Source organism: Hypanus sabinus, chromosome 11, assembly GCF_030144855.1.
Source record: "Hypanus sabinus isolate sHypSab1 chromosome 11, sHypSab1.hap1, whole genome shotgun sequence".
Classification (NCBI taxonomy): Eukaryota; Metazoa; Chordata; class Chondrichthyes; order Myliobatiformes; family Dasyatidae; genus Hypanus; species Hypanus sabinus.
Window position 1 is genome coordinate 59,936,297 of NC_082716.1, and position 17,883 is coordinate 59,954,179.

At 38.3% G+C, this 17,883-nt stretch overlaps 2 protein-coding genes across 7 annotated transcripts in view; one reads left to right on the plus strand and one right to left on the minus strand.

Annotated features, from left to right (window-relative positions):
• dock7 (dedicator of cytokinesis 7) overlaps positions 1-15,230 on the plus strand; it is a 182,299-nt gene extending 167,069 nt beyond the window's left edge. For 3 of the 4 annotated variants that reach the window (XM_059984429.1, XM_059984426.1, XM_059984428.1), the window contains 7 exons: positions 5,442-5,576; positions 6,809-6,898; positions 8,702-8,938; positions 11,580-11,723; positions 12,699-12,805; positions 13,395-13,562; positions 14,172-15,230. In XM_059984429.1, coding sequence (XP_059840412.1) covers positions 5,442-5,576; positions 6,809-6,898; positions 8,702-8,938; positions 11,580-11,723; positions 12,699-12,805; positions 13,395-13,562; positions 14,172-14,214 — 924 coding nt within the window. In that variant the 3' untranslated portion in view covers positions 14,215-15,230. The remainder of the gene's footprint in view (positions 1-5,441; positions 5,577-6,808; positions 6,899-8,701; positions 8,939-11,579; positions 11,724-12,698; positions 12,806-13,394; positions 13,563-14,171) is intronic. The other variant, XM_059984427.1, reaches the window with a different exon arrangement.
• The window catches only part of usp1 (ubiquitin specific peptidase 1), a 217,108-nt gene that overhangs the window by 172,185 nt on the left and 27,040 nt on the right, over positions 1-17,883 (minus strand). For 2 of the 3 annotated variants that reach the window (XM_059984432.1, XM_059984431.1), the window contains exon 9: positions 17,346-17,478. In XM_059984432.1, the coding sequence (XP_059840415.1) occupies positions 17,346-17,478 (133 nt within the window). Of the gene's footprint in view, positions 1-15,357; positions 17,479-17,883 lie in introns of those variants that run through there. The other variant, XM_059984430.1, reaches the window with a different exon arrangement.

Sequence of the window (17,883 nt, forward strand, 5' to 3'; positions counted from 1 at the left end):
TCCCTCTCTCGTCTCAAAGCTTTGCCTTCCAGTATTTGACATTTCCACCATGAGAAAAGGACTCCATCTACCCTATTTTCATTTTATACATTTATGTCAGTTTGCCCCTCAGCTTCCTGTTCACAAAGAAACAATCCAAGTTTGTCCAACATCTTATTTTAGCTAACACTTTCTAATCCAGGCAGCATCATGGCAAACCTCATCTATGTATTTTCCAAAGCCTCTATATCCTTCCTACAATCCAGTGACCATAACTCGACACAACACTCCAAATGTGGCTTCACTGAAATTTTAACAGATGCAGCATAAATTCCAGACTTTACAACTCAACATCAACGTTCCTAAATGTTTTGCCATTTATTGTGTACTTTCCCGTTAGATTTGATCTTCTGAAGTGTAACATCTCACACTTGTCTGCAATAGTGAGTTAATTCTCATTCCATTCTCATCTTGGGTAAAATAATTAAAATGATTGACCTAAAAAGAAACTGCTATATGGGTTTAGAGTCAAAGAGAACAAGCCCTTTGTCCACGCTAAACTGTTATTCTGCTGAGTTCTATCGACCCACACCTGGACCATAGTCCTCCATACCCTTCCCATTCATGCACTTATCCAGACTTCTCTTAAGTGTTGCAATCAAACCCACAACCACCACTTCTGCTGGCAGCTCGTTCCGGACTCGCAGTACCCCCTGTGTAAAGGGGTCCCCCTTAGATAGCTTTTCATCCTTCACTTATGACCTTCTAGTCCCACCCAACCTCAGCGGGAAAAGCCGACTTGCATTACTCTATCTATACGCCTCATAATTTTGTATACCTCTCATCAGAATCACACCAGCATGTGGCGTGAAATTCTCCTGGGCTCCAAGGAGTAAATTCCTAACCATTCAATCTTTCACTAGTGATGGTACATCCTTGTAAATTTTCTCTACACTCTTTCTTGTTGATATCTTTCCTGTTGGTAGGTGACCAGAACTGCACAAAATACCCCAAATTTGGCTTTACCAATGTCTTCAGCAAAACAACTCAACTCATGTACTCAATACTTTGTTTACACCTGTTTACAATCGAATTCCAGTTCTTACTTAGAGTAAGACCTTTGTTTTTGTTGAAATTCTTATTCTCTGGTGTGCTTCAATGGCCTCCTTCACCAGGCGCTCCCAAAAGCCATCGGCATGGCATAGTAGTTCTGCGCTGTAAAAGTCAATCCTGTGGTCATTGCATATGTGATGTTCTGCTGCCACTGATTTCTCTGGGTAATCCAAACAGATTAACCTCCTGTGCTGCTTGATGTGAGTTCCATTGTGCCTTCCATCTGACTGATTAGACGCTGCTCCACATTACACGCCCCCTGTCCTGAGTCCCAGGTCATCTTTCTCCCACAGAAGCTGTGATTTGAGCCTCCTTACAGGTTTGTGGATGGTATTTATCCAGTATTTCTTCAGGATCCTGACTGAGAACTGCTGTGACATTTTCCCTGATCACTAATGCCACTTCTCCCCCTTTAATCCCTCCCGTTCTATCATGTCTAAAATAATGAAACCTTGGAACATTGAGCTGCCAGTCCTGCCCCTCCTGCAACCAAATCTCAGTAATGACTACAATGTCATAATTTCACGTGCTGATCCATGCCCCAAGCTTATCCACCTTTCCTACAATACTCCTTCACTGAAATATATGTAGCTCTGAACATTAGTCCTGCCATGCTCACTCTTTTGATTCCTGATAGTGTATGTAGTCTTAGCAACAATTTTCTCCACAACCACTCCACTATCTGTTCTGATGCTCTGGTTCCCAACCCTCTGCTACTTTAGTTTAAACCCAAATCCCACCCCACCCCCCACAACCCCCTGCAACTTAACTTCCAGTTAAGATATTAGTCCCTCTCTAGTTCAGTTGCCTTTTGTACAGATCCCACCTGGAAGAGAGTCTAATGATCCAAAAATCTGAAACCTTTCCTCCTTAGCCATGTGTTAAACTATATGATCTTCTTAATTCTGGCCTCACCAGCACTTGGCACAAGTTGCAATCCTGAGGTCAGAATCTTGGACATCCTTTCCTTTAACTTAGTACCTAACTCTGAACTCAATTTGCAGGACCTTGTCACCCTTCTATCCCATGTCATTGATACTGATGGGGACCCTTATCTCTGGCTGCTCACCCTCCCACTTACGAATGCTGTGTACTTTATCCAAGATGTCCCTGACCCTGGCACCTGGAAAGCAACATACCATCCAAGAACCTCATCCTCCTCGCAGAACTTCCTTTCTGTTGCCCTAACCAACAAATCCCCCATCACTACAGCTCATCTCTTCTTCCCTCCCCCCCCACTTCCCTTCTGAGGCACAGGGCCAGACTCAGTGCCAGAGACCTGACCACTGTGACTTTACTCTCTCTGCTAGATTGACCCTCCAACAGAATTGAAAGCTGTTTAGCTTTTGTTGAGGGGAACAACCTCAGGGGTACTCTCCACTGGCTGCCTATCCCCTTTCGCCTTCCTGATTTTATCTGTTCCTAGTGATCTGTGTCCTGCACCTTTGGTGTAACTACCTCCCTGTATGTCCTGTCTATCAACCTCTCAAATGATCCAGAGTTCTTCCCGTTCCTGCTCCCAACTCCTTAGCACGATCTTTTAGAAGCTGCAGGTGTAGTCCCCAGAGACCTTAGAGGTCTCCCTGCCTTCTGGTACCCACAAGAGGAGCATTTCATTATCCTGCCTAGCATCCCCACTGCTCCAAATGTGCAATAAGAAAGAAAGAATGCATAACCAAAAAAAAAGTCCACCTTTGGCCTACGCCGCTCTTTGTCAAAGCCTTGATGAGTCACAACCTCAGCTTCCTACACTTAACATTGGCTATTTGCATAATGGAATAGTTGCTCTGCTTAACTTACATTTATCAGACCTTGCCCGTGCCTAATTGTGTGCAATCGAAAACCTCCCTGGGAATTCTGGATGCAGAATGTCACAACTGCTCCCACCTACTTCTTTTAAATCTCTCACTCTCTATGTAATCCAGTGTCTCCTTGGGAACTGTGGTGCACAAAATGTGCAAACTCTTCTTTTAACCTCTGTCTATGCAATTCAATGTCTCATTGGGAACTTCAGTGTGCAAAATGTCCTGACTGCCTGCGGTCACTTCTTTTAAACTCCCTCTTCCTCTACACAATCCAATATCTCCTCGGGAACTGTGGCGCGCAAAATTTAAGCACCCTAATTTGCCTCAAGGCACAAGCACATCCTCTTCTACAATCCACATGCTGTTCACAGACTGTCTGTCACCCAAGTAAATACAGCTGCAAAATTTAAAATCTCACCCATTTGTTTTGTCTCCATCCTCAAGTGGATCAATTTTGTTCCTTGCTTTCCTATTGCTCTTGAAATTCTCTTTGTGCTTTTGTTTTAGTCTCTTGATTACCACCCTTAAGTATTCTCTTGTATTTATTGTGCTTCTCGAGGACCTAATTTATTCCTTGCTGATTAAACCTGCTATGCACTTCCTTTTTCTTAATAAGAGCCTCAATATCCCCTCAAAAACCAAGGTTCTCTAAACCTGTTAGACTTACCTTTTATTCAAACAGGAACATATAAACCCTGTACTCGCAATATTTCACTTTTAAGGCTTCTCACTTACAATGCATCCCTTTGCCAGAAAACTATCTATCTCAGTCCACAGTTGGCAGTTCCTTGCTGATGCCTTTCTCCAGTTTAGAATCTCAACCTGAGGACTAAACCTATCCTTCTCCATAATTATCTTGAAAATAATGGAATTATGACTTCTATATCCAAGGTGTTCCCCTACATGTAATTCTATCTCATTCCCTAATAGAGATTCAGAATCATGCTCTCTATAGTTGGAACCTCTGTGTATTCATTGATTAAAGAAGCTTTCCTGAACACATTTGACAAACCCTACCCTATCCAATCTTTTTACAGTAATGGATTCCCAGTCAACATATGTAAAGTTAAAATCACAAGCTTATTTTTCTTGTATCTGTCTGCTACCTCTCTACAAATTGGCTGCTCTAAATCCCACTAACTATTGAGAGTGATTTAATTTAATCCATTTAATGAGGACATCCCTTTCCACCCATTAGAGCTTCAGTACACGAGCCCTCCAGTCTGTCCTGCTTGACCACTTCTATGACAAAAATGTGAAGCTGTCTCTTCTGTACCATCTCCTTAGCCGCATGTTAAACTGTGTTACCTAGCCTGACCAATATGTGGCACAGGTAGCAATCTTGAAATAATCACCCTGGAGGTCCTGTCCTTTAATTTAGCACCACTGAACTCACTTTGGAGGGCTCATCACCATTCCTGGCTGTGTCATTGGTACCTATGTGAACCATTACCTCTGGTTGCTCATCCTCTCCCTTAAGAATGGTATGGACTTGATCTAAGATCCAACTGACCTTAGCACCTAGATGGCAATATACCATTTAGGAATCTTGTTCTCGTCAATAAAACTCCTTTCTGTTCCCCTGACCAATGAATACCCCAGCACTACTGTTCTCCTCTTCTCCCCCCACCCCCCAAACCAATTCCCTTTGAGTCACAGAGCAGACTCAATGCCAGAGACTTGAATGCTGTGGCCTTCCTCTGCCTCTTCCTCTGACACTACTGGGTCATTGCTTCCAATAGTATCCAAAATAATATAATTGTAATTGAAGGAAATGGCCACAGAGGTACCCTGCACTGTCTGCCCATCTCCTTTCCTTCTCCTGATGGTCACCTGAGTACCTGTATCATTCAACTTCTCTGTCTCCCAAGTGATCCAAAGATCATTCCGCTCCAGCTCCGGGACCCGAAGGCAGTTTGGAACAACCTGCAATTGAATACACTTCTTGCAGATGTAGTTGTCAGGAATACTAAATGTCTCCCTGTCTTCCCATGTCATGACTAGCATTTCCAGTGCTCTAACTGCAAGAAGAAAAAAAGAAATTACTCCCCCATCTCTTTGTGCTAAAGTCTCTTGAGCCAAAGTTTCAGCTCTCCACTCTAATCCTGGCCCACGCCCACAATGGTTGTTCTACTTAAACCCAAGTTCTTTTTGTTTTGCCTTTGCCAAATGGCCAATAACCCAAACAATTTCAAGCTTTGTAGAAGGTCCCAACAGGTCCCACTCACATTTTAAATCTGGCACATATTCTCAGCAAGCAGCTGTTCTGTGACCTGAATTTCTGCAGGAAACCCTAACAGGGACTTCTAAAACGTTTTAAATCTACCACATATGGGTGATTGAAAAATATTAGTTATTTTGCAAATCAAACAATATTTATGTCAAGCCCCACATTAAATTTGAAAAGATACAGCAGAGTGTATATGCAAACTGTGGAGACAGTGGGCTTGATGGGTATTTCTTATTTCATGTTTTAATAAATCAAAATCTGCTGTGTATGGATGTGTTTCTCCAACATAATTATGAAAATTACTCCTTCTATAGGATGGAAAGAGGATGTTTGGTACCTATTTTCGTGTTGGCTTCTATGGATCCAGGTTTGGTGATCTGGATGAACAAGAATTTGTTTACAAGGAACCAGCCATTACAAAACTGGCTGAAATCTCACACCGGCTTGAGGTATGCTAAGACAATGATGGGATAATATTGATATTCTTTCTGCAAAAGTAGCCAGTTTGAATCATTTGTTCTCAGACTTTTACTTCAATAAAACAAGTCAGTTATAATATTGTAGATGAGGAAACAGGAATGGATGAAATTCAAAGATCTTATCTGGTTAGAGGAGAGGAGATAATTATACTGAGACACGATTTAACCATATGATTCTGGAGTAGATAAAGCAAACTAGTTGAGCAGGGAGGTAGGTAGATCCAAGTTTAAAAACAAGGAAGACTTGAAGAGGTAGAAGCCAGAGAACATGAGTGTGAAAGGAGGTGATGGCCGGGCCAAGGTAGTAAAAGAAAGCTGGATGACAAGAAAATACTAAACATTATAGAAGGCCAGAGAAGATAATGGTAAAGAAACCTTAAGGCCAAGGAGGTGGACATAGTGGGTTGCTGCCCACAGAAAAATGCTGCATGTGTAATCAGCATAAGTTCAGATATAGTGTAGCAGCTAGTGTAGGGAATAATATAAACTATGTATTCTCTCAAAAGAGAACACTTTCCAGATCAAAATTAGGAGAAATATATCACTAATGCACACTGATACTTTCTTGGTAAAAGGGCTAGGCGTGTTGGTAGGAAATTCTCTGTTTTCCTGGACATAGACTTAGAGAGGCAGTAGCAAAGTTGTTTTCACAACAAACATGATGCATATGGAATTGTCCCAGGACATCTCACAAGTCTTGGGACTGGAGATTAATGGAGGCATGGTTGCTTGATTTGGATGGATGTTAGGAACATACTCTAAAATCAGCACACAGATCGTGGTCCTCTTATAGTAAAAGAAATCAGAAAATTTCTTGGAAAGGTGTCTCAAAAAGTAGGTAAAACACATTTTGTAGTAGTATTTCAAGAGTATTTACTCACCAAATCAATGTGCATATTAATCAAGAACCGTAGGCATGGATTTTTTTTTAAGGGAGGGCCATCTCTGATGAACTTGATTGAGATTTTATTTTGAAGGTCAAAAAGGGGCACCATCTGATGTAGGATTCCTTCAAGGGTTTTAACAAGGCCTACGCATGATTAGAAATATTGAAGTTCATGGGCCACGAGGCAGTTCCAGCGCCACCTAATATCATAAATGGTACTGCAAGCACATAGCAACACTTTTCCACAGACTAGCATGTATTTTGAAAAATAACCCTGCACCCCCATCATGAAAAATTACATTTTCTTTTGGGTTAGGCATTTTATGGCGAACGTTTTGGTGAGGATGTTGTGGAAGTTATCAAAGATTCCAATCCTGTGGACAAATGCAAATTGGATCCAAATAGGGTAAGAACATTTAATATTCTGACTGTGTGGAGCACTTTATGATCCTCTCAAAAGAAATTTTGCTCGTTTGATTTTTGCTGATATTTGGCAACCCAGTTCTTGTTCCTCAGATGGTGGTTCTTCATGTGTCAGTCCAGCTAGTGAGGTCTGTTAGGTTGCTTGAAAACAAAATCGATTAGGAATACGTTTGATTTTTACCAACATGTATTCCTTTCTTACCTTCCTCAGTGCCAGAGAATTGAAGAATCATTCATGTTGTATTGTTATTTTAAAAATAACTGTGATTACAAGGCTGCTGTTTAGTTTTGGGGAAATATTGGAATTAATTCTGAGGGAAAATATACCAAATAAATGCATCATAGAATGGCATAAATTAATCAAGGACTAGATTTTTTAAGGTTGTCTCTGAAGAACTTGGTCGAGGTCTTAAGGGCAAGGGAAGGCAGTACATTTGCTGTAGTTAACATGAATTTCAACAAGGTTCCTCACAGGGCCTCTCGGGCAAGACTGGCCAGAAAAATAAAAGCTCATGGGACACAAGGGTGATTGACAATTTGAATGCAGAATGTGTTCAGTGGCAGAAAGCAAAAGGTTGATGTGTGTTTTTGTAACTGGAAGGCCATTGCCATGGAATTCTCAACGCCCTTGATTTTTGCACTTTAATTAGTGATTTAGCATAAGTGAGGACTAATGAGATTTGCAGATGATACAAAAATAGTGCTTGACATTAAGGGGGAAGGTGTAAGTGAGCTGGTTGGTTGGGCAGAAGACGCAATTTAATCCAGAGAAATGCAAAGAGATTTATTTGGAGAGGTGCAACAAGCCAGGGGGGAACTCAAAGATGTAGAAGAACAGAAGGACCTTTAAGTGTATTTTTTTAAAAAGGTAGCAGGACAGATCAATATATAGTTGAAAAGGCACACGGAATGCTTTATAAGGAAACATGAGAGATTCTGCAGATGCTGGAAATCTGGAGCAACACACACAGAATTCTGGTGGAATTCAGCAGATCAGGTAGCATCTATGGAGAGAAATGAACAGACATTTCAGTCCGAGACCCTTTATCAAGATAGGAAAGAGAGTACAATAGCAAGAATAAAGGGTAAGGGGAGGGAGAGGAGCATGAGCTGACAGGTATAGGTGCATCCAGGTGAGGGTGGTAGGCAGAAAGGTGAGGAGGGAGAGAAAGGGAATAATGTGAGAAGCTGGGAGATGATAGGTGAACAGGCAAAGGGCTGAAGGAGGGGAAGGTGAGGAAGCTGCAGCAGCAATAAATATCTTCAGTAAAGGAGCAATTTTGCAGGATTCAGCTGAGTGGCTTTACTACTCGTAAAACAATCTGCTTGAGGAACCAGCAGGTCATGCAGTGTATTGGTGGGGTGGGTTGGTCGAAAAAAGGAATTGTCAACATTTCAGGATGAAATCCTGTATCAGACCTCATGCAGAGTTTCAGCCAAAAATGTCAAGTTCCCCCCACCCCCCCAGCTACTGCTCAATCTGCTGAATTTGATCGTTTGTTGCTCCAGATTTCAACACCTGCAATCTTCTTTGTCTTTGCTCCTTGTAAAGGCTGGGTTGCCAAAAGCTTTTGGCCAGAAATTAGGTGCAGTGACACAGTTACTCTGAAGAGTAGATACAATGGGAATTGGCAGAATGGGATCTTCTGAATTTCTTAGAGTTCTCAGTAAGGAAATGAACAATTCAAAAATCTGTAAAAACCCATTTACAATTGGTGATGTACTTTGAAAGACGAAGTTGTAAATTGTTTGTGACCATCATTTGTTTTATAAATTATTTTTACAGGCCTACATTCAGATAACTTACGTGGAACCATATTTTGACACCTATGAAATGAAGGACAGGATTACCTATTTTGACAAAAATTATAACCTCAGGCGTTTCATGTATTGCACACCATTCACACTAGATGGCCGAGCTCATGGTGATCTTCATGAACAGTTCAAACGCAAAACAATTCTGACGGTGTCACATGCATTTCCTTACATTAAGACTAGGATTAATGTAATCCACAAAGAGGAGGTGAGGAAATGATTTCATGTTTCAGCATTAACTGTTACGTTCAGTGAAACTCCAAATGAACAGAAAATACTAAGTTCTGCATCTTACTTTTCAATGAATGCAAGAATGGTGATGTGTTCTAATCTCTAGCCTATCTTTTGTTGGAACGTGATTAACCCATTCAGCAGGCAGTAGAAGTCATATACAGCGATTCAGAGCAATTTGCCTACATTTGTGTTACAATGTACTTTTGTAACAGGGATTCCCAACCATTTTTATGCTATGGAGCCTGACCATTAATGTCTATGGGCCCCAGGTTGGAAACCCCTGTTTTATAATAACTGAGCTAATATTTTATTTTCATTCATCCATTCCCAAAATACATTAATAGAAAATCTGAAATTCCAGTTATAAATCCAGAACTTAATGATTTTCTTCCTAGTATTGTAGAATATTTTATCGGTATTTGGTGGGCGTAGAAGGAAAGATTCAGCAACCAGATTACAACCACATATGGATATTCCAGCACTGACAATGCTGTCTACAACCCAAACGTTCCACTGGGAGCCAAGAAGAGAACTTATTGTGGACCTAAAGGCATTCAGTAGCTCGTTAAAGTCTTTGACTGATTCTGTCTTTTAAAAGAGTATCCTTGACACTCTATAATGCATTATCTAGAATGATTTCCACTTCGCAAGATGTTGAAAATGCCATCTAACAAGGGTATTGGAATAAATCAATCCATGCTGCAGAACCAAAACATGGATTCTGGCATTTTAGTAGTGCCATTATTGTGATTCTTTAAGAAAAAAAAATAGGCTTATTGGGAATAAATGTAGAAGGGGCCTCCTTGTGGTTTGCCACAGGGGAAGATTTTCCAATAATCCTCTTCAACTCCTCCTCCTAAGGGCCAGAGAGCACCTCCAAGTGTTAGAATTTGGGTTCTATTCATCTAGACTCACTGTAGACCATCTTCACTGAGCAAGAAATCTATGAAGAATATAGGAAGGACCAACAAAGGTAAATAGTCTTTTTTGACGAGCTTCAACTAAGATGGATCATACAAATAAAAATTTCAAATTTGAGCCTCTAAAGAAATACATTATCATTCAGTTTCATCAACAGTACAACTTGCAAGTTGTGTTATTAACCAGTGAATCCAGGACACAACAATAGATTGGAGTCAAGCTAGAATGTGTCATTTCATCAAACCCTTCTCATAGTCATTTAGTTTTGTACTTCATTTTCAAAAAAATACTTTACAAAGATATGATCTACAGGATGGATAGGAAACTAATGAACCTTCATCATCTCCATTCCAGAAATACATCATTCTAATCTCTTGCAGATTGAGTTCCAAGTGGTAGAGTCTGCATTTCTCAGATAAGAGTCTTTTAATAGGCATCCATTAGTCTTGAGAGACCATGGATTTGCACCTTGGGAAGTTACCAGGGCGCAGACCTGGGCAGGGTTGTATGGGAGACCGGCCGTTGCCCACGCTGCAAGTCTCCCCTCTCCACGCCACCAATGTTGTCCAAGGGAAGAGCAAGGGTCGATACAGCTTGGCACTGGTGTCATCGCAGAGCAATGTGCAGTTAACTGCCTTGCTCAAGGACACAACACTCTGAGGCTTGAACTAGTGACCTTCAGATCACTAGACCAACGCCTTAACCACTTGCGCACACATTCAGGATTCCTTAGTCACTTAAGAACCCACCAAATTGAAATAGAAGTAAGTCATCTGTAACCCTGAAGAACAGCCTCAAAAGATTTAAATTCTTTTCCAACATTGTCAGAACTGACACTCAGTGGCCTCTGTTAGATACACCTGTACACTTGCTTGTTAATGCAAATATCTAATCAGCCAATCATGTGGCAGCAACTCATTGCATAAAGCATGCAGATATGGTCATGATTCAGTTTTTGTTTAGACCAAATATCAGAAAAGGGAAGAAGTGTGATCTAAGTAGCTTTGACCATGGAATGATTATTGGTGCCAGGTGGGGTGGTTTGAGTACCTCAGAGACTGCTAATCTGGAGGTTTTATGCACAGCAGTCTCTATATAGAATGGTGTGATTTTTTTTAAAACTGTCCAGGGAGTAGCAGTTTTGTGAGCAGAGTAGCCTTGTTAATAAGAGGTCAGTGGAGAATGGCCAGACTGGTTCTAGCTAACAGGAGGGTAACACTAACTCAGGTAACCACATGTTACAACAGAAAACCATGAACATGCAGGAAGTACCTAATAAAGTGACCAATGAGTATATCTAAATGTACAGTAAATGTATTTTATAAGGTGCATGGCTGTTTTCTGAGTAACTTTCATTTCATAGACTGCACTAATTATAGCCAGTAGGGTAAATGGATGCCTACTGTTCTGACATGACATATATGTAATATGGTATTTGTAGGGACTAATCATTCATTTTGGTCCTCTCTCCTTCACACTTTTCTCAGTGGAGATGAAGATCTCAGCTGCATGGAGTTTGGGGAGATCAAGCTTTTGTGATGGGTTTGTTACTAAATGTGCATTATTACTATTCTGTAGAAATTGAACTTTACAAAAATGACAGGCATGGATATAATTGCTTTGAGAAATGTATCTGAATTTAGTGAAATTATGCTGAGTGAAGCATGATGAAATTTTATATTTATTATCTACAGGTCATTTTAACACCAATCGAAGTGGCCATAGAAGATATGCAGAAAAAAACTCAAGAGCTGGCTTTTGCAACACATCAAGATCCAGCTGATCCCAAGATGCTTCAGATGGTGTTGCAGGGCTCAGTAGGAACGACAGTTAATCAAGTATGGCTTCAAACCTACCTGAGAGGGATAAAATCTATTAAATTTAGCACGTTACTATAGTCACTGACTGAAAGTCTGTACCGACGTAAAGTTTGCATCAAGGTACTCTGATTGCTCATTTAATATACAGTACCGTATGTGCCATTACACAGCTAAGGAATGGCCCAAGTTCAAAGGTTGCTCAGTTGCAAGTCTGGGTTTTGCATTGTCTTCAGCCTAAATGAACATATTTTCCCACCCCAAAGCCCCAGTTGGGAAGGAAAAAGGAAATATTCACTTGAGCACTTAAGTTTCTGGTCCTGCAATCTACTTGCAGTTTAGTGTTGAAATTGATAGTAGCTATTTGGATGATGCAACAAAGGTTGGCTGGTATGGGCGGAAAGATCATGTGCAAGGTGGAATTAGAATTAAGGATTATACACAAAAAGATAAAGGAAGCCTCAAGTTGTCATATTGGTCTAATTTAAATCTTTAGTTAAATGGTGGTTGTTAAATTTTAATGCTTGTGAATTATTGAGGCCAATTCCTGGAAGTGCTTAGGCAAGCTGAGAGAAAGGACTGATGATACATGTATCATTACATAATTGTTTATATATTTGGCATATAAAAACACTTCATTGTGAATGAAATGCCTTACTCCTTTTATATCTGGCACTGGAAAGGTATATTGTGTAAAACAAGAAAATTAAGTATCTTAAATAGTTTTTAAAGTAGGAACACAAGCAAAAAGAAAAATGAAACTTGAATATATAAGCTTTTTTGTTTCAATTGTGTTGTTTGTTTTGGATTAATCCACCAATAATGCTACTATACTATTTATATTATATAGTATCAGTATAGGAGCCTGCTGGTGATGAATCTCTCTGTTCTTTGACCAAAGAACCAAATTCTTTGTATTATGCTTTCAACATGCATTAAGGTTTTGATGGTAATGAAAGCTAAATCATGCTATTATCTTTTATTCCCTCTGCACAGGGACCTTTAGAAGTTGCTCAAGTATTTTTGTCCGAAATTCCCAATGATCCCAAGCTATTCCGACACCACAACAAGTTACGCTTATGCTTCAAAGACTTCACCAAAAAGTAAGATTTTTTTTATTGTTTTCCATATTGTTGATGTTATTCATGACAAGATAGAATTCAGATAGAACTGAACTCTCAGCCAACTATCAGTGCAACAGAAAGCCTTTAGTTCAAAAGACCTTGCACTGTCATATCATCACCTCCATAGAAACCTTTTGGCTGTTGCTGTTTGCAACTGCAGGGCTAATAATATTGAGGCTGAACATTGTATTTCAGCTATGTTATTAAGTTAGGAAAGGTTGACACAATATTCTTTCTCTCTCTAGGCAAGAAAGTGATGGCTGTTTTCATATATTCTTCCATTGGATCAATTGGGCGTTATTTAGGGTCAAGTCGTGGTCCAATATAAATTACAACCATTTACAGCAAGATTTCTTGAGACACTTCATGTTTTTATTTAACTAAAATGTATTGTTAAGTCAGTCACTTGAGATAGTAAAAACAGAGGCAAAATTGAGATGAAGTATTGGGAACATTAAAAGAAGTTACTGCTATGATTAATAACCAAATCCAGTGCCAAAACCCAGTTCTGCTGGTTAGTAACAGTACAAGGGTGTTGAAGTCTACTGACTGCATTGTTTAAATTAAGATGTGAAGATGCACTACGGAAGAACAAGAGTTTAATAGGTCCTGACCAGAAGGAATATCAACGTGAGCTTGAACGGAACTATCATCGACTCAAAGAAGCTCTTCAGCCTTTGATAAACAGGAAAATACCCCAACTTTATAAAGCAGTTCTACCAAGCAGTTGCCACAGGTAGGTTACAGTTCATATAAACAGGAATGTTGTTGTTTCTGGTGATGAAGTTAACTGAAATAAAACTGATAGTGGCTGCTTCATTTTTCTCTTTTAACACAAAGATTTAATCATGAAAAAAGCTGTGTCATGGAAGAATGGGAAATACTCTCAGAATTATACTTCGTTAAAAGCATCACATTATTTCTGTTGATTTTTGACAGAATTCTATTAAAACATATTTGCTGTTAAGGATGACTATTTTGTAAATGCCATTCACAATACCATCAGTGCTCTATCATTATCCACCATTTGATTAATTTTTTTTGAACTGTCTGGTTTGATAGTTTACAGTCAAATCTAAAGTAATTATCAAGCTTAACTTAGATCAGTCTTAAAGCACTACAAACTGCCTGGCTTTCCAGTAGTAGCTGTTTGGTTGAAAGCATGCCATATCTAACTACAAAACATCAATAAACAGCTTGCCACAAATACAGAATCTTGTCTGAGTGGCATACAATGTATTAGTTATATCTTTTAAAAAATGACTTCAATTTTCCCACTATAACTGAAAATAATGAAAATTACAAAAAATGCTTATTTGTTGATTCATTATTGTTGTGGTTACAGGGATTCTTTCAGTCGACTAAGCCTTCGAAAAATGGACATCTGAAAATGGACTTGACATTTATCTACAATTGCATGTGAAGGAACACAATAAAAGCCTTTCCATTTCATCATCAGGCAACAAACATGGTAATCAAAAGTACATAAAAGGAACAAATTCATACCTCAAATTTTTATACAAGTGTGGATATTTTAAATACACTACATTTCTTTAAATGTGAAGGCAAGGATAAATGTCAGCCGTGATGGTACTAGTGATTATTTTGATAATGCTATGGTTACATTTGATTGCACAAAGTCTCAGTATTGTGCTGTTGTTTGTTTTGTCACGAGCATTTACAATTGTTCAAATTCACTAACAGTCATGTATTTATGTACCATTATATATTGTTATCTCGTACTATTTATCAAGTTTGAACAAGATCCCTTGTTAGGTTTTGTTGTGTAATTGGCAATTATTTTCTAAAAAAAAGGTACGATTAAATAATGAAATTACTAAATATCTAGTACATTGATTTGCTTTGCTCCAGCCTGTTCATTTTTTATACAAGTGTTTTATTACTGAGAGCTTCTGCTTAATGAAGAGGAATTAAGCCCACATACTATATGCCTTGGTAATAACCCAAGATAGGAATGTTTTAAATAAACTATCAAATATGAGTTCCGACACTTTACAGCTCTGGATTAATCCAAAATTTTACTCCCTCAAATTAACAAGTATACAATTCAGTGCAGTACTGTACCTGAAGATCTCTCCAGGTTCAGCTAATGTTCAAAAGTTGATTTCACATGAGACTACAATGATACTAATGTCAAAGTAAAGTGAGATATAATAGCAATTTCCTACAATTGAATAACTCATGGTTTATATTAGAATGTGAATACCTTTAGGAACGAAAAGTGAGAAATATATATTAGCCAGGGTTATTGCATGACTGCAGGAATTGTGAACAATAGATTTGGATTGGTGTTAATACCTGCTCATAGTCTAATTAACACAATTGGCATGCAATTGTACACTAAGTTAATGAATGTATTAAAGAAATTATTTGTAATACATTATATGCTTTTGCCATTGTTTTATTAGGAAGTGAAAAAATAGTTGAACTTCATTAGCTCATTATGCTACAGTAAGTTATATCCAGGGCAAGGTTCAAATCAGAAGTAAAAAGTTTATGATCACAATAGTATTTCTATATTACAACAATGAAATTATTAAATTCAGGAAAACATTAAACTGAAGACAAAATTGTTAATGTTAAAGCAAAAAATAATGGTAGGTATCAGATTTGTGGTAATGGCCTTTGCTTTTAATTAACACATAAATTAAACGTGTAAAAAAAACATCAGTTTGTGCAGCAATAAAGTTGCTGTGGTTTACTAATACACACTGATGGACCTTGTTTAGTCTCCACATTGTGCTAAATGTATCACCTCTGAGAAATTTAAAAAGTCCTAAGACATAGTATCAACATAAGCATGCAGGCTTGTCAATTCAAATAAATGTTATTGAAAGACCAATGGAGGCAATGTACAACCTTTAAGTCCATTTACAAATTTGATGTGAATTAATAGGGCAGATTTTAAAATACCTTAGAAACTATACACTAGTTGTATAATTAAACTTTATAGTTATTTTGTACAAAGTTTTATATTTACATTACAATTATCTACATTACAATGTTTAAGAAAATAGAAGACAGTGACTATATTCCAGATTTAATATACATATTCTTAAACATGTGGAGAATTTTTGAGAAGGTAATCTAGAAAGAAAGGTCCTTTTTTAGGATAGGATATGAAGTATCTACAATCATCATTCGTATGACAAAGAACACAATGTCAGATACGTCTACATCAAAAGCTTGAATTAAGAACAAAACTTTAAACTTTTAAGCTGTGTGGTTTTATTAAGATAACTCAGCAGTAGTGCCAAGACTATAATTTAGTAGATTCATTCAGATTATATATGCAGTCCAAAGTTCAGGTTTGTTCAGAGTTGATCTCAACCAACTAAATAGGAGCAGGAGAAATAGCAAATATCTGGCAGTAATCATACTTTGACTTCTAGATGGAGTAACATAGCAGTTCCCCAAGGTACTTGGAAATGTTAGGAATGGAGGAGGGTTCAGTCAGAGGGATTCAGGTCAAACTCTCTTTTACCATCCTTCTAAAATGTAGCAGTTTACATTGTTGACAGTTATAAATATCACAAGGTGTTTTACACTTAACTGTGGTGATTTTTATCACCTTTGAAAACTTACAGCCAAACAAATTGAGGTGGAGTACAATTGTAAAATCAAAACCATCTCCTAAGGAGACAAAAAAATATATATTTTGCACATAACCTGTGTGAATAGTGTTAATGTTCAGAAATTTAGAGCCTGCAATTTTTTTTAGTTGAACATCAATTTGGAGGCTTATTATAATCAGACTGTTTTGATTATGCTTGATTCATGTAGCTTCACTAGCAAGGTTTGAAAATAATCCCCTTAAACAAGCAGTTAAATTACTTAGAACAAATTTCTTAAAGTTCATTTTTTATGGGTTTGTCATTTTCTTGTAAAACAACAAATATGGGGTTGATGCACAAGAGGTCGATGGAGAAAGTGAGCTGAGAAAATCTTGCTCATCTATAAGCTTCACCTCGGCATCATCAAACAACATCCATTTTCCTTCATACTCCTGCAGACTACAGCAGTTTTGAGGAACCCCATTTTCTGGGGTATTCCTTCCAATTTTTGGTATTCCACATAGACCGTTAAAACTGCTTTGGCTGTTGAGGAAACAATTATATTTGTCTTCAAAGTTAACCAGGTCCAATTTGTCATTTTCTTTCAGTGCAAATCCAGGTTTTTCAGGGACAATCTTATTCTTGGAGATATACGGTTCAAAGCTAGACAATTTTTTTTGTCCACCTAGGAGCCCAACACTTTCTGCATTCTTCTTTGTTGTTTTACCAGATGCTGCTGCTTGAAAGTTTCCTTTTAATTTAACTGATATTTCTCCATCATCATATTCATGTGAATAAATAGAGATTTTTGCCTGTTCTTCACTAACTGATTCCTGTTTCATACTATATGCACAGTTCAATGCAGGTTCTTCATTGGGCATCTCTTGACTGCCAAAATATGTCATTTTTATATAGGCTGTGTAATGACCACTACTAATACTCACCCCATTATGCATGACCACAGCAAATAGTTCATAGCTGTCATTGGCCTCTTTAGTACTCCATTCTTCCAGTGAAAGTGTAAGAGGAGTCAGTAAGGGAGTGTTCACTTTTGAGAGATTGCCGTAAGGTTCCAAACTAAAAGCAAAGAGACCATGAGTGGCAATGATATAGGTCTAGACTTTATAAGTGCAACAACTGCCATGCACCATTATTCCTGCATGAATATAACAGCAACTTGGAGGTTTCCATGTTTCATAGAAATTACAAAGTTTTTGTTGTTGATTTGGTAATAGAACCAATACAATTGCCTCCAGTTGTAGCCTTCTACAATGATATGAAGAACATTCACTCGAACTGATGCCAGCTGATGAATATGAACTGGCTCTGTTGTAAAATAACTCTAACTCTGACCCTTTGTATTGCGTTATAAATCTTAATGAGAGGCATATCTAGAATTGATTTGCCCCCAAAATTTTTTTATCTTAAAGTGCAGTGTTGTTACATGAACAGTATAACAAGAGTTTTGTGTTACATCAGCCT